We start from the raw sequence: 15,387 nt of genomic DNA, 5'->3' as shown, positions 1-15,387 counted from the left end.
TGTTTATTTGTTGTTGTTTTTATCTTCCATATGTGAGTGAAATTGTATGGTATTTGGCTTTCTCATCTGACTTATTCTGCTTAGCATAATACCTTCAAGGTCCATCCATCTTGTTGCAAATGGCAAGATTTCATCTTTTTTTTATGGCTGAGTAGTATTCCATTGTATATATACACCATGCCTTCTTTATGCGTTCATCCACTGATAGGCTCTTAGGTTGTTTCCAAGTCTTGACTATTGTGAATAATGCTGTAATGAACATAGGGGTGCAAATATCTTTTTGAATTAGTGTTTTCGTGTCCTTTGGATAACTACCAACAAGTGGAGTAGCTGGATCATATGGTAGTTTTATTCTTAATTCTTTTGAGGACTCTCATACTGTTTTCCATAGTGTCTGCACGAGCTTACATTCCCACCAGTAGTGTATGATGGTTCCCTTTTCCCCACATCCTCTCCAGCACTCCCTTTTCTCCACATTCTCCCCAACACTTGTTATTTCTTCTAATTATATAGCCATTCTGACAGGCATGAAGTGATATCTCGTTGTAGTTTTGATTTGCATTCCTTTAATATTTTCCATGTCATAACTTTTTAACAGGTTCTCAAAGGGATTCTTGGCATGGACAATGCCAAGAACACTGGGCTAGGATATAAGGGCTTCTAAAAGAGAAGACCGTGCTAACAAAGGACAAAGTAGTGGTGTTTTAAAAAACAGAATACCTTCTTCAAAATTACTCAGTTAAGAAAATCTTTCAATTATTGATTCAATAATCTGGATATTTTATAAGCATAATATGATTGAACCAGCTTTTCCTAAAATAGTCAGTACAATTTTACTTGTTGATTTCACTTTTCCTCAGAGAAAAATAAAACCCTAGCTTCGGGAAAAAAAAAATCTAAGAGCGTCACTGAAAAAAGGGAACATTTTCTAGGGCAGTGATTTTTTTTTTTTAATACCTGCTCTTATGAGTCAACAGGACAATTACAGTAATCTTGAGGACTATTTTAAAAAGGTTTAAAAGAATATTGACAGAAGTGTAATTTTAAATGTACAAAACATCCCACATAGCCCTTTCAGGGTAAAGGGAGAGGAGAAGGAGGGTGGGCATGGTGAAATGGGCTATTGTATTATAGGACTGAGAGTACCTGGCAGGTGGTGGGGGCTCGGGGAGTGTCCTTGTTGCTGAATGAATCAGTGCAGTAATCCTATCTGGTAACCAGGCACCTGCCATAGTATCAGGTGGTTGTACACAAGAACTCTTTTGATATAATGATCAGACCACCCTCTTATAACTACAAAAACACGTCAAAGATTTCTTCATGAGTTTATCTTCTGTTTCAGGTTCATGGGCTTTGGGGGGGAAAAAAAGCAAGCTACATTCTGGACACAGTTCATGTAGTTTAAAGAGGTATCAGGGCTTCTAAAGCAGTGTTAATTCACATGAGACTGAGCATACATGGAGTTTGCAACGCATAGAGCCCTTATGCCCATTCAGAAATCCTCAGGCAAGAAGAGAATCCCCAAATGCCTTCAACTATAGTATCAGCACAATCAAATAATCTTTATGAGCAACTTTTTTCTGACACTTTGACTTCTCCTTTAATGAAATGTGTCATTTCATTATTGAAACATATTGGATTTGAAACGAAATGGACCATAGAGAGACACGTTTCTCTTTTTAAAGAAACTATTCAATCTGTTGTATTTCAGCTGTAAATAAAAACGTAAACCATATTTTGTTTTGTACAGCCAAAGAAAATTTTCAAGAATATCCCTTTCCTGGGAAAGTTGGAGGTAAAACATGTAGACATCATGGCTGCTCACAGGAAGACCTGTTCATTTTATCGCTTTTGCAATGAGATGACTACTGATTGCTATGGAGACGCTGATTGCTGCGGCCATTAGTGGGCTAGCCTAGTCACCTGTAAGAGAATGATGCCTGGGTCACCATGGTCCCTGTGCTATAATCTACTTAATCTGACCACCATCATTGGCAGAACTTGCTTGTTTAGAAAAGTGCATGGGCGCTATTTTTATTAGAGAGCATATTATCCAGGCTGCACTAATGTCTTCCTTAGCTCAATCAGGCTGATTCACACAGCTTAATTAAACACGCTGTTCTAACTGAATGACTTGAAGATTTTACATTTAAGCACGGCAAACAACTTTACGGAAAGGCTGCTTAAAGATCTGTTTTTTTAAATTGGCCATTCTTTTGTTTTTATTTTTTGTTTTTTTTTGTTGCTTTCACTTTAATTGCATCACCTTTTGTTCTTGAATGGTTAGGTAGTTTGGGGTCTCCTGACTTAAGCCAAACAATTGCATGATTTGTTTGTGTCACCATAATCCAAGGATAGCCTGGGCCATTTGTGATTTGTGTAGTGTGTCATCATTTTCTCTCTCTCTGAGTTGCTGCAACTCGTTTCTCAGAAGGAGTGATCCCACTAGAGTGCAGCCTGTCACATAGCTTGTCTTTCCAAGATAGAAAATGTCTGTTTGAGGTCAATACCCTCATCTTAATTTGTATTGTTCTGTCATATCAGTCATTGTACTTTGGTTTACAAGTATCATTACACATTTATATGCTATATTATACACTTGTCATGATTTACATTAAGAGGGGTAAAACTTTGACTCTCACTCAGGTAAGCAATACAGGTCTGGAAATTTCTATAGGCTTGATTATGTTAATTGATAGATATTCAATACTAAATTCCATCTTTTATCTACTACTTTTTACCTCGTTAAATGAAACGATTATTGTACCTGTAATTAAGATCGTTCCATTGGTCCTTGCTGTGCTGTGAATGCATCTCTAGGTAGTTATTCTCTTCCGTTTATAATAAGCATTGGCCGATATTTTCCCCTTGTTTAGCATCAAATATTCATTAGGTTGTGAGCACTTAGGAGGCTAGAGACTGGGGTTCTGCTCCCCTTGTTACCACATTGCTCAGCACTGTGCTTGATACACAACAGCTGCTCAATTCATGCTGATAGAATCAACAGAACTTTCTTCAGCCACAGTATCCCAGCACCCAGATTCAGCAAACCGGTTGCCTTTGGGCTGCATTCAGTCCACAGACATGTGGACATTTTTAGGCGTGAATTCTGTTTAAAATTTTTGAATTCATGGTCAACAATCTACAATTTATGAAAATTTCCATAAAATTCTGGATTTCTGGCTTCTTTTAAATATTGCCGTATCTGATTATGGGCCCAGATTCCTGCATGGGAACAGCAGGTTGGAGCTAGGTCTGCTTTGGATAGGGCGTGCTTTTCTAGTTTGCCAACTGACCCACTTCAAATTCTTGGCCCCTGAGAGCATCTGAGTTTGGAACCTCTGGAATATTGCCATTTAAAGCAGCTTAGTTACTGAAGCATTAAAGGAACTTGTTCCTAAGGTGTTATTACCTGAAATGCAAAAATTTACAAATTGTAATAAAGTTTTCTGAGGAATCTGGAGAAATGTGTTTTTTATAACATGCTTTTAAAAGGCATATGGCAGATTTGGAGTTCCTAAGAGAATTTAAATGTCTTTTGAGGCTACTTGACCAGATGGACAGTGTTTTAGGATCCATGTAGAACATTTCCAGGGATGAAACCAGTCACATTTTTATGCAGCTCTTCAAAATTTAGCAATGTCTTAGTGTAGTGGATTTCAATGTGTGGTCCCTGGACCAGCAGCATCAGAATTACCAAGGAACTTGTTAGAAATTCAAATTCTCAGGCCCTGCCCCACCAAATCAGAAACTCTGGGGGTGAGGCCCAGCAATCTGTATTTTAGTAAGCCCTCCAGGTGACTGACCAGTCTGTTAAGAGGATGAAATATAATAAAATAATGTAATAAAATATAATATAATTTAGATTGATGTTTAGTTTGTTTTTTATCTCTGAAAAGTTTTAATAATATTGACTAATTCAACCTGAGAATTATTTAAAATTTGAACCATGAAACTTGTTAGCCTTATAGTTGAGATTTACGCAAATTTTCAAGCTCAGTGAAAGAGTTCTGGATTTCTCTCGTCTACCACGCTTGCTGAGAGGACTCTCTGTGATCTGACCTAGGAGATATTGGCCAAGTATGATAAGCCAGGCCCTCTCTGGCTCCTGGCTTATGTTCTCTTGGTGAAAAAGAGACACATAATGCTCATTATGTTTCAGCCTTGCCCAGGACCTCTGGTTTGGGGGTCACTCTGTGTCTGGTCAAACTGGATCCCTCTGGCACTGTTCCTATTGCCTTGAGAAATGATGGAATGTAGCAAATGACCAATAAATGTTAGCTGTTGTTGTTGCTGTTTTATAGAGGGCTGGCTGTGTCCACTAGGTTAAGAAGGTTCAGAAGGCTATTTACTCCAGTTTCCAGATAGAAATCTAAAATATAGTGTGGATAGTGGCTGCAGGTTATAATTTGTGATATGTCATTTGCAGCCTTGCTGCAGAGCAGGCAAATAGTCCAGAGGTCTTAGTATTCTTGCTGTCACATCCTCCCCTTTATATTTAAGACTATATTCATTTGTTTTACTGATTTATAACTTTACTTTGCTATTGTACACAGTGTTTTTGTAACCTTTGAGCTTCTCATGTAAAGCAAAAAGAATCTGTAATAGATCAGATAGTTCACTGAAAGCCAGAGGTGATGGTATAACTTTGCAAGTGCTCTCCTTGGAGGGCCTGGTCAGCAAACCAAACCACAGAGGAAACAGGCCAGAGGAAGGAAGAGACAACTGTCCAGTTTGGAGGCATGAAGTTCTCCTGGTATTAGGGCAGAATCTGAGAAAATATCTACTAGGCTTATTCATAAAATAGAGTCCTATTGTCTGCAGACTGCCTTTCTTTCCCTGCATGGTAAAGTTCTTCGTGAAAGATCTGGAAGGATGAACCAAATGTTCCTCTAAAGATACTTTAGTCATCAGTGTCTCCAATGGATAATATTGTTTCTTCTGGGTACTTTGCTAGGTAATAGGTAGTTTTTTCTGTTTTTTGTTTGTTTTTTAAAGAGAGGGACAAGTATAATATTTAAAAAGAGAAGACATTACAGAGTTTGTGTATATCAACCTGATCATATAAAGCATTAGCTAAGGCAAAGTGTTTTGTTACCCCTGAAGTTTTTCATTCTGGTACCAGAATATGTCTTCTGTGGCACAGCAATGTGAGACCGGGGCAGGGTGACCTGAAGAGGGAGGCCTGGCTGTGGCAAGGAGGGAAATTAGGACAAGGCCAGTAGTACATAAAATTTTTCTCTGTTATCATTCACTTTGAATTAGTGTTGATTCCTTGAGTGAGAACTCAACTCTCTGTGATCTGACCTAGGAGATACTGGCCAAGCTTCACTAAGCGGATCATTTCTTGACTGTAGTGCTTTTAAGACTTAACTGAGAAAAACACTTGAATTCCAAAAACATCTCAACAAGGTAAATGCTAGGAGCTTTAAAAATTTTCCTAAAACTCAAATAGAAAACTCGCATTAAAAAAGTCAGTTACTATAATGTACAGCATGGTGACTATAATTAATAATACTGTATTGTATATTTGAAAGTTGCTAAGAGAGAAATCTTAAAAGTTCTTATCACAAGAAAAAAAATTTTGTAACTATGTATGGTGACAGACGTTAAAAACACAAAAAGTCAGTTATGTTTCCATCCTGTAGGCAGCTTCCAACAGGAGATATTTTAAAATAGTTAAAATTTCTAGGTAGATTTTGTGAAGAATATTCTTTATCTGATAGAATTTCTGAAAGCTTGTAAAGTTTAAAAAATTCTTCTAAAGTCCATAAAATTCTAATTTGTGTTATATTTACTTAAAAAAAATTTATGGATATACAGTGAAAAAAAAGTTTCCTTCAGAATTCTGTCCTCTAGCTTCATAATTCCCGGTCCGTGACCTCTGCATTCTGTGTACTTTAGAATAAGAGAGAGAAAAACAAAAACTAAGCAAACACAAAAAGTTCGAAAACAAACCAACAAAAAAGACCATTGGTAATGAAAGAACAGCAATATGACTTTGTCACTTTTGGCGAGTGATTTGTAAAATAAATTTAATGCCACGTTATTAAATGATAGCAATAGTTTGTTATGAAACCTAAGTTCTTAGTAGAAACAAGCATCAACAGATAATCCAAACTTCAAGACAGATTGTTGATATTTTCTTCCCCACAGATGTGTTAGGGGACCAGGAAATGTGGAGTGAGAGGCTGGGAGCCAGAAGAGCTAAGTCCTTCTGTTCAGTCAGACTCGTGTTTATGGGGGGGCCTTGCCCCTGTAAGGTGGTCTTTAGGTGTTTGGGATTCAGAGACCATAAAAGTTGCTTAGGTCTTAAGAGCCTTGACTCTCTTTTCAGTAAATCAAACATAACTTATTGATGGATACCCATAAGTGACAAAAACAAATAAATATAATAAAATAAAAAAAGGGAATATTCAGGCAGACAGTAGTTCCAAATGAGAAAGCAAGTAAAGTATCAGCACCATTGATAGTGACCTTTAGATAACTTCAGTGTATGAACTCGACTGAGCTGAATGGAATAAAATGTTGTACATTTTTTTCCTTTGTTTCATAGGAATATTTTAGTAAACCTGTCAGGAAATAAGGACTTTGGTAGTAAGAGTCCCTCTGTGAGGCAAACATTTATTTTTCAAAATTCAGTGAAAAAGGGCAATACCATTTTCAGAGGCTATGATTCTTGATTATCAAAGAAATGCCTGACCTGGGGTGGGGAGGGTCTCCAGGCTTATGGCAGAGTTACATGGGTGTAGCTATGTTATCTGTGGATACATGTTAAAGCCAGAATGTTCCAGTTCATCTTAGACTAGACTTCAGAGTTGGAAGAGTTTCTTTTCCTTGTAGAACATAGCAGGGTAAAGAAAGGTATATAGTTGAGCTCTGTTTACGTTTGTACAGGGGCTCTAAAAGTTGAGGTTCTCTGTGAGTTGTGGTCAATGTGTAAGGTATAAAAAGCTGCTTTTATAGTCGGTATGAATTTAGAGACAAATGTTTAAATGGACTTGTGTGCCTGGATTTTGAAAACCATTTGTCAAAATGCTATAACTATTTTGAAATATGAGAAAATTGAGCATATTTCATTGAGCTGCATCAGTGTTCTTATTGTTTTATATTTATTTGAGTTTTGATTAATAATTTGATTTCATTTTAACAGAGCTCTTTATTTGTACACTTCTTTTCATGTTTAGCATGTATTCAACATACTGTGTGCTTGTTTTGGATTTAATTGAATACTTGAGCATGCAGCATATTGCCCGGCATATAGCAGGTGCTTAATGACTGTTTGTTTGAGTCCATGAATTTAATATATGACTATTATATTAAGATATTTGCTAATATAATCCTTTTGATGGTTCATCTTTTCCTATTAACCATTTATTTTCGGATAATTAAAAAGGGATCATTATAGAACATTCTAGAAAGAAAATGTTAATATTGGTGCTCTAGTTAATATAGGCATTTAAAAATTATAGAGAGGAAAATAGACTGGTTGACACCTTTAGAAACAAACTGTATAAAATGAAAAGTATAGGTAACTTTTCTGGGAGTGGGGGTGGTAAGTAGGGAATGAAAAAGGGTGAATAGACTTTATTTATAAGATCAAGAGTATATCTTCAAAAATGGCCCCTGCTAATAAAGATGTCACTAATTTAAGTATTTCCCACTATATCAGTCTCGTTTCTTGGAGAGAAACATATTTGTTATATCATCAATTCTTGCATCATGCTTGGGCTGAAAAAAAATCTGAGCTAGTAAACCTCCACCCTCCAAATGCTCATGTCCAAATGCAATAGAAACTAGTTGAAAGTTGTTAAATTTTACTGATTGTGACACATCTTTGGAAGTTGAGATGATGTTTATGTTCTGTGTATTTCAACATTGTCTCTATGGTTACACTTAATGTTTTTATTCCTTCTTTCTAGTCATACAGTTTATCAAGAAAGAAAATAGTGCACTACACCTGTTTTGATCAACGGAAAAGAGCAAATGCAGCATTTTTGATAGGTGCTTATGCTGTAAGTATTTTTTTCATGATTTTTTCTATAATCAAGCCAGTAGAATGCTAACACTGTCAAAATCTGGGCCACTTGTTCAGTGACATAGGGAGATGGTGAAGATTATTAGCACCCTGGGAATTGATCTGGAATGGAAGTGTGGACTAACATCAATGGGCTCTTTACTCTGGATTTTATTTTCTAGCAGCTAATGAGAGAATCTTAGAACTGCAATATGTAGCTTGGATTCCACAGTTGTATAGGTGGTTTAATAAAAAGAATATTCAGAAAAGATATTTCCAGGAAAGAATATTATATATAATTGGAGATTTTTAAAGACTGTTGAGGTGTTCCTTTTTTGTGATAAGAGGAAATCCTAGATTGCATGGTGGAGGGTTATTATTATTATTTTCATCAATTCATTCATTTATCTATACAAGTGTTTGCAGTAGGTAAACTGAATATAGATCCTGTACATATTACAACTTCCCTATTAAATAGACAAGACTTTTCAAAAATAATTTTGATTAGAAATTTTGTTCTCTGTAAGCACTAAAATGTAAATGTGAGTTCCACGTGAATGTGCTACAGAATTTTGGTGTGAATATTTCTAGAATTTTCTATATATATATACTGGGATTGGGCAAAAACTTGGAAGGCATAAGCCATTGGGGCTAAAAAACATTTGCAATCTGTAATAGCTTTTTGGGGACATGTGTGATATCCAGTTAGGAATTTGCTGGTTTAAAGGCACAGGTTGGGGGGTGGGGGTGGGATGTCATTTCCCTCATCCTTAGGGAGGGTTTATGCTTCTCTGAAGCCTGGAAGCACACTGCTGCGTGACCTTTCAAGGGCCTCATTCTAAAGATCTTGACGGAAGGAAGCACCAGCTACTAGACATCAAACTCTGTCACATCAAACCGAAAGCTCTGGGGAAAAAAGCCCGGTGGTGTTGGAAAGACTGTCATCTGTTGCAGGGAGTAGGCTGAGAACAGTGGCCGGCTGACAGCCAGACTGTGGCCCGGGGCCTTGTTTCCAGGCCTGAGATGCCCAGCCCTGCCCACCTTTTCTCCCCCTGATGTGGCTGCAATAAAGCTTTGGGCCATCACTTGTGGTACTGTAGGCAGCATGGTATAGTACAAGGAATTGTGACTAAGAATCAGAAAAACATTTTTTCGTTCGGAAGTGGCTCTGTGATGATGGGTAAGCCACTTGATCTCTCTTCGCTTTATTTAGTTTCCTTATCTGTAAAATGAGAGGGCTAGATATAATGACCTCTAAGTTTCTTTCCAATTCTGAGGATACTAGGATTATTTGTAGCACCAGCCAGGCTATTCCTTTTATTTTCAGAGCATACTTGAAAAGCTGGCTGTTGGCCTGAAGGCTCAGTGAAGTGCTGGTAAGCTGAATTAAGCAGGCATGCTTATTTTTCACTTTATGTTAATAATTACTACTCATTTGAAACTGATAATTGACCCTGTGTTTACAATATGAAGAGCCCGTAATCTGTGGATTCAAGCCACGTAAACAAGCGTGTCTTTTCTGAGGGGTTTTGTGATGCCGTTGAGAGCATGTTATTTTTGGTCCTTTGTCATAAGGATTGCCATCAGGAAGAGGTGTCATCTGCTGCTCTTCTCCTGGCCTTCCCCCACTTTCCCTCCCTCACCCCTTCTCTCTTTTTTCCTTTTTTTTTTTTGTGAGGAGATCAGCCCTGTGCTAACATCCGCCAATCCTCCTCTTTTTTTGCTGAGGAAGACGGCCCTGGGCTAACATCTGTGCCCATCTTCCTCCACTTTATATGGGACGCCACCACAGCATGGCTTGCCAAGCAGTGCGTCGGTGGGCGCCCGGGATCCGAACCAGCGAACCCCGGGCCGCCGCAGCGGAGCGCGCGCACGTAACCGCTTGCGCCACCGGGGGCCGGCCCCTCTTTTCTCCTTTTTAACACCTGTCCTTCTTGTTTTCAGTGTTATCCTTAATTTCAGCATGGCACCTCTAGAATTTTGAAACAAAGTTTAGTTATAACAGATGCGTTGAGCTTGGGATAAAACTTGACTTCTAATGCAGACATTTAAGCAACCAAATGAAGGAAAAGCAGTCTCCGCGTGGGTGGAGAAGTGCTGAGGGCAGCATGAGCTTGTCTTACACGCTAGCTCCAGTCCTGAGAAGCGGTGTAAAGTAATTATTCTTGCATTGGTCATTTACCAATTGATTTACTTTGCTAACTTTGGAAATGCATTCCCCAGAAAGTTTTTTGACACAACACTTACTAAAAATGAAAACCAAGAATTGTAATCTTTTCTTAAAGAGAATTTTGTGCCTTACTTTGTATCGTGTGTTTGCATTTAATTGTTGACACAAGTCTTGTAAGAAGACAGTCAATAATGTGCTCTATACATCCATCTCAATTAAGTTTCGCATATATTAAATGTTGCTATTTGGATAAGACATAATCTCCTGGGGGAATCTTCTTGGATTTGAAGGACCTTTACCTTGGAGCAGCCACACAGCCTGTATGGGGCAAGCTGTGTAGGTGTGTTTTTTCAGAGAGAATTCCTTAACAGTTAAAGTATTCCTCTTCTTTAAATGTGAAATCAGCTCTCATCAAGGGGCATTGACTAATAAAAAGTATTTTGTACTGAGACAAGTCTTTTTCTCTGAGCTTTAGTTTTCTCATTTGTAAAATTCGGATAATACCAGGGTTTTCTGGTCTACCTCACAGGATTCTTATCAAGATCGAATATCCAACTGCCCGTCTGATAGCTCCACATTGTATGTCTAAATGATACCTCACATTAATTGTGGCAAGACAGAACTTTTTATTCCTTCTCTCCACAAGTTTATTTATTCCCCCAGTCATTGCCTTTTTAGTCAATGAACTGCAATCAGCAACTTGCTGAATCAAAGGATAGTAATCATTTTGATTTTTCTTGTTTTCTCTTCCCACATTATACGCATCAGTAAGTTTGGTCAACTCTACTTCTAAAACATATCTTGAGTCAGAATGTTTCTTTCCGTTTCCGTTGCTATCACCTAGCCCAGGGCACAATCGTTCACCTGGATGACCACCACAGCTTCATACATTGTCTCCTTTTTACATTCTTGCTTCCCTTGAATCCAGTTGCCACACAATTGTCAGAGTAATCTTTTAAAAATATAAATTAGATCATGTCATTGCCCTCGTTCAAATCTGTCTAATGATTCCTCACTGTTCTTGGCATAAAATTCAGCCTCCTTACCAATGCCATTAGAATCCTCCATGATCTAGCCCTGTCTACTTTTGTGATCTCCTTGCTCAAGATGCTCCCATCAGACTGGCCTTCTAACCATGAAAATCCCAAACTTGTTCCCACCAGAAGGCTTTGATGTTTCTGTTCTATCTATCTGGAAATTTTTTTTTTTTTGAGCTAACATCTGTTGCCACTCATCCTCTTTTTGCTGAGGAAGACTGGCCCTGGGCTAACATCTGTGCCCATCTTCCTCTACTTTATATGTGGGATGCCTGCCACAGCATGGCTTGATAAGCGGTCTTTTAAGGGCCCTGGCATCCCCAGGGCGCTATCCTGGCGGTGCGCCCAGGATCCAAACCTGCGAACTCTGGGCTGCCGAAGCGGAGTGCCGAACTTAACTGCCACTTGGCCGGCCCCCTCTATCTGGAATGTTTTTACCTCAGACCTTTGCATTCCTGGTTCCTTCTGATGTCGCCTCCACAGAGAGACTTTCTCTCAAGTTTTACCCTGCTCTCCCCACCCCCAATTACCCTCTAGCCATTTGCTGCTTTATTTTCTTTACAGCATTCTACTATTTGAAATTATCTGATTTATTTATGTATTTACTTGTTTATTATCTCTTTCCTAGACTAGGAGGTAGGGATCTTGTCTGTTTCATTCACTGCTGTGTCTAGGAGGTGATAAATATTTAACAAAGGGTTAGGCCCAAGCATTCACTAGTTGAACTGGAAGCTGGCCACAATGGAGCCTTCCTGCCATGCTGAATCATGGGGAAGTCCAGGGTGGGGGGGTGTCCCAGGGAAGAGATGAGGTAGCCACAGTGGAGGGGGGTGGGGTGCTGTGGGCAGCAGCTGTTTCCCAACGGGTATGGAACTATTTCAGTGTTTGAACACTGAGCATCTGCTTAGAACTGTGCCTGACACGTAGTAGGTGCTCCATAAATATCTGTTGAATGAATGAATAATAGAATGACAAAATATGAAAGAAAGAAGGAAGGTAACTTCTTTTAGGTAACTTCAGAGGGAAACTCTGAAAACGATCAAATTGGACATAAAATGTGAAGTGTAACTTCCCGACATTACCAGAATATTTGTGGTAATGACTGAGCCAATTATGGTCTTTAAGATGCAGAATCAAAGCAGAGATCATAGACCAAGGGTGGTACCTGGTATACAAAGTCACATCACTACCTTGCTTTTTTTTTTTCCAATTTTTTTTATTGTGATAAAATACACATAAAATGTACTGTCTTAACCATTTTCTTTCTTTCTTTTGTATTTTTTTATTGAGGTATAATTGGCATAATGTTATCTTAGTTTTAGGTGTACAACATAATGATTCAATATTTACATATATTGCAAAATGATCACCACAATAAGTCCAGTTAACATCTGTCATCATACATAGTTTCAAAAAATTGTTTTTTCTTGTGATGAGTCTTAACTGTCTTTAAGTGTACAGTTCAGTGGTATTAGGTACAGTCATATTGTTGTGCAACTATCATACCTTGCTTTTGAGTGTGACGTTTTGTGGCAAACATTCTGCACCTATAGTCAGGGCTTTGCTCGTGGTTTCTCTGTTTGATCATGACGTTAAGTATGTCACAGAAGCTTTTGTGTTTCTATTTCCTTATCTCTAAGTGGGGGAGAGCCTTTTTATGTTTTATCTCATAGAGCTGTCATGAGTATCAGAAGTACTCCTATAGAACATAGAACATCATAAAATATAGAACGTAGGAAATCCACAAACCCTTCTCTGTGGGTGATCCTAAAGCCAAGGTTGCTGGGGTGATGTGGCCACTGGAGATCACAGTGACACTTAGATAACAGGCACCCATTTCAGGGAAGTCCCTACTCATGAAGCATCACTTTATCCCTAAGCTGTGATGTTATGCTTCTTGAGATGGAGGGCTCAGAGTTTAAGAAGAGATCAGCTTTACTGGAAAGGTGTTTCCCTTCCAGCACAATACTTGGTACAATTTTAGAGTTAGAAGTTAGAATGCTTGGATCATGGTAACAGCCAAAATACTCTCATATGAATTTGAAGAAGATGGCTTTAAAAAACTATAAGCATGAATTAATTAGATTCTTGCCACATGATTAAAGACCAAATCCTCACTAGTTACTGTATTGTTTTCAGTTCACAGAACCATGATAAAGAGGTCAAGGAGAACTTGGATCAGGCCATGATGACTGAAAGATTAGAAAATAATATGTATGAGGAGAAGTTAAAATAAATGTGATGGTTTAACTTAGAAAATTAAATTCAGAGTTAAAGAATTAAGAATTTTTTTCAGATATGTGGAGGATGCTTAAATAGAGGTTATAACCATATTGTATTTTCCTTAACCCACTTGTTAAGTCCTTGAATTGCTAAATAAAGGGTCTAATTATGGATTCACTGGGACTGGCCTGAACCAGATGTCATGTCTGAATTAGGGATGACAGGGCTAAGGTTTGTAGACTTTGTAATCATGTCTGTGTCTGCTATTTATTCTGTAGACTACACTTAAGGCCTTAGTAGTTATATTCCACCTCTAAGTCTACTACTAATTGCAGAGAGGCCATTCTCCATCTGGAGTAGTGGTTGAGAGCAATGGCTTTAGCAGAACCACAGGCTTGGCCTGGAAACCACTTGTTAGTTGTATGTCTTGAACAAGTTGCTTAACTCATCCAAATTCCTGTTTTTTTCATCTTTAAAATAGAGATAATAACACCCCGCCTAACATAGTTGTGGTGAGGACTGAAGGAGGTCATGCTTATGAGGGTGTTGGGGCCGCACCTGGCATTTTAAACACTTAGGAATGGCTGGTGGCTCTAGGCAGGGAGGTTGTGTGGCTTACCAAAGGTTCTCAGAGCCATTGTCTTACCTCTGAAGAGCTGAAGGCTGCTCCCCCTTGGGGTGGAAAGAAGGGAAGATAAGCACACCTCCATTTTACACTGAAATCCTTCCTTGCTTTACGGCTCAGTAACATGCAGAGGGTTGTTAATCTGATGATTGCTTAAGATAATTTACTGGAAGGTGTGAGTATGAGCTTTTTTTCTATTTCCTCCTCAGATAAGCTCTACTCAGCACTGTACTGGGCTCTGGGGGATAGAAAAAAAAAAAAAAGGAAAAAAAGAATGAATGCCTAGCTTAAACTCTTAAACTAGGGGACAGATAAGCAATAAAAAATTGGGAAAAGTGTGCAGTAGGTACCAAATTTTGATAAATATTAATTCACTCAACAAGTGTTTTACTAGCCCTTATATATGCAGCCTTGTTCTAGGAGTTGAGGTACTAAAGTGAATAACTCCTGCCTTCTGGTGTGGGAGTTGGGGGACCAGGGTCAAACCTGGAGACATGGCGGTATCAAGGATGGCCAACTCCAGCAGGCCAAGTGGTGAGGGAATAGCAGACAGGGGGAACAACTTGGAGGGGAGGATGCTTTTTTTGTGGGAAAGAGAAGGGTTGGGAGATGATTAAATATATTTTAAATATCTAGTTTGAAAAGGGGATGATTTAATTAAAATTAAATTTATTTAAATTAAAAAAGTGGCATAACCACATTATAAAAGAAAAGTATGAAAATTCTCCTGCAATTACATCACTCTAAGCCTGACCTATTTACTTAGGTATAATTGCATTGTAGTTTTGTGAACTTTTTTCACTTGACCTATGTATGTTTTACCTTTTTGCTAGTCTGATGACCAAGTAATATTCCATTTAGTGGGCATACCATTATTTGCTTAACATTTTAAATTCCTTTCAAAATTTTTAATAATGTAATATACATCTTTCGGCATTATAAATGTTTCTTTTTGTGGATTTTTGGTCTTTAGATTGCCAGAAGTAGGATTAATAGAGTTTAAAAAATCAGCACTTTTTAGGGTCTTGGAGCATATTGCTATATTTATGCCAGTTCACACTAAATTTGGTATTATGTGAAATCTCCAGTTTCATATACTTTTGCATATTGGGTATAAACATTAAAGTTTTAGAAATTTGATTGGTGAAAAATGATAATTCACTGTTTTACTAATTATTTCTTTGGTTATTAATGAGGTTTATTATTCCTATAGTTTTATTTACATGTTTATTAAATTTTTGACTAGTTTGTGTTTTTTAAATTTGTTTCCTGTATTTGGACCATTTAAAAGTTGAAAAGTGGCTATCAGTCTCTT

At 38.0% G+C, this 15,387-nt stretch overlaps 1 protein-coding gene across 6 annotated transcripts in view; it reads left to right on the top strand.

Annotated features, from left to right (window-relative positions):
- Positions 1-15,387, top strand: part of CDC14A (cell division cycle 14A) — a 155,713-nt gene that overhangs the window by 24,050 nt on the left and 116,276 nt on the right. For all 6 annotated transcript variants that reach the window (XM_087446652.1, XM_087446627.1, XM_004420778.3 and 3 more), the window contains exon 4: positions 7,923-8,015. In XM_087446652.1, the coding sequence (XP_087302778.1) occupies positions 7,923-8,015 (93 nt within the window). The remainder of the gene's footprint in view (positions 1-7,922; positions 8,016-15,387) is intronic.

This window comes from Ceratotherium simum, chromosome 2, assembly GCF_057802395.1.
Source record: "Ceratotherium simum simum isolate JZ-2026a chromosome 2, ASM5780239v1, whole genome shotgun sequence".
NCBI lineage: Eukaryota > Metazoa > Chordata > Mammalia > Perissodactyla > Rhinocerotidae > Ceratotherium > Ceratotherium simum.
The sequence above is the reverse complement of the archived record's forward strand: the minus strand, read 5'-3'. Positions and strand labels throughout refer to the sequence as shown.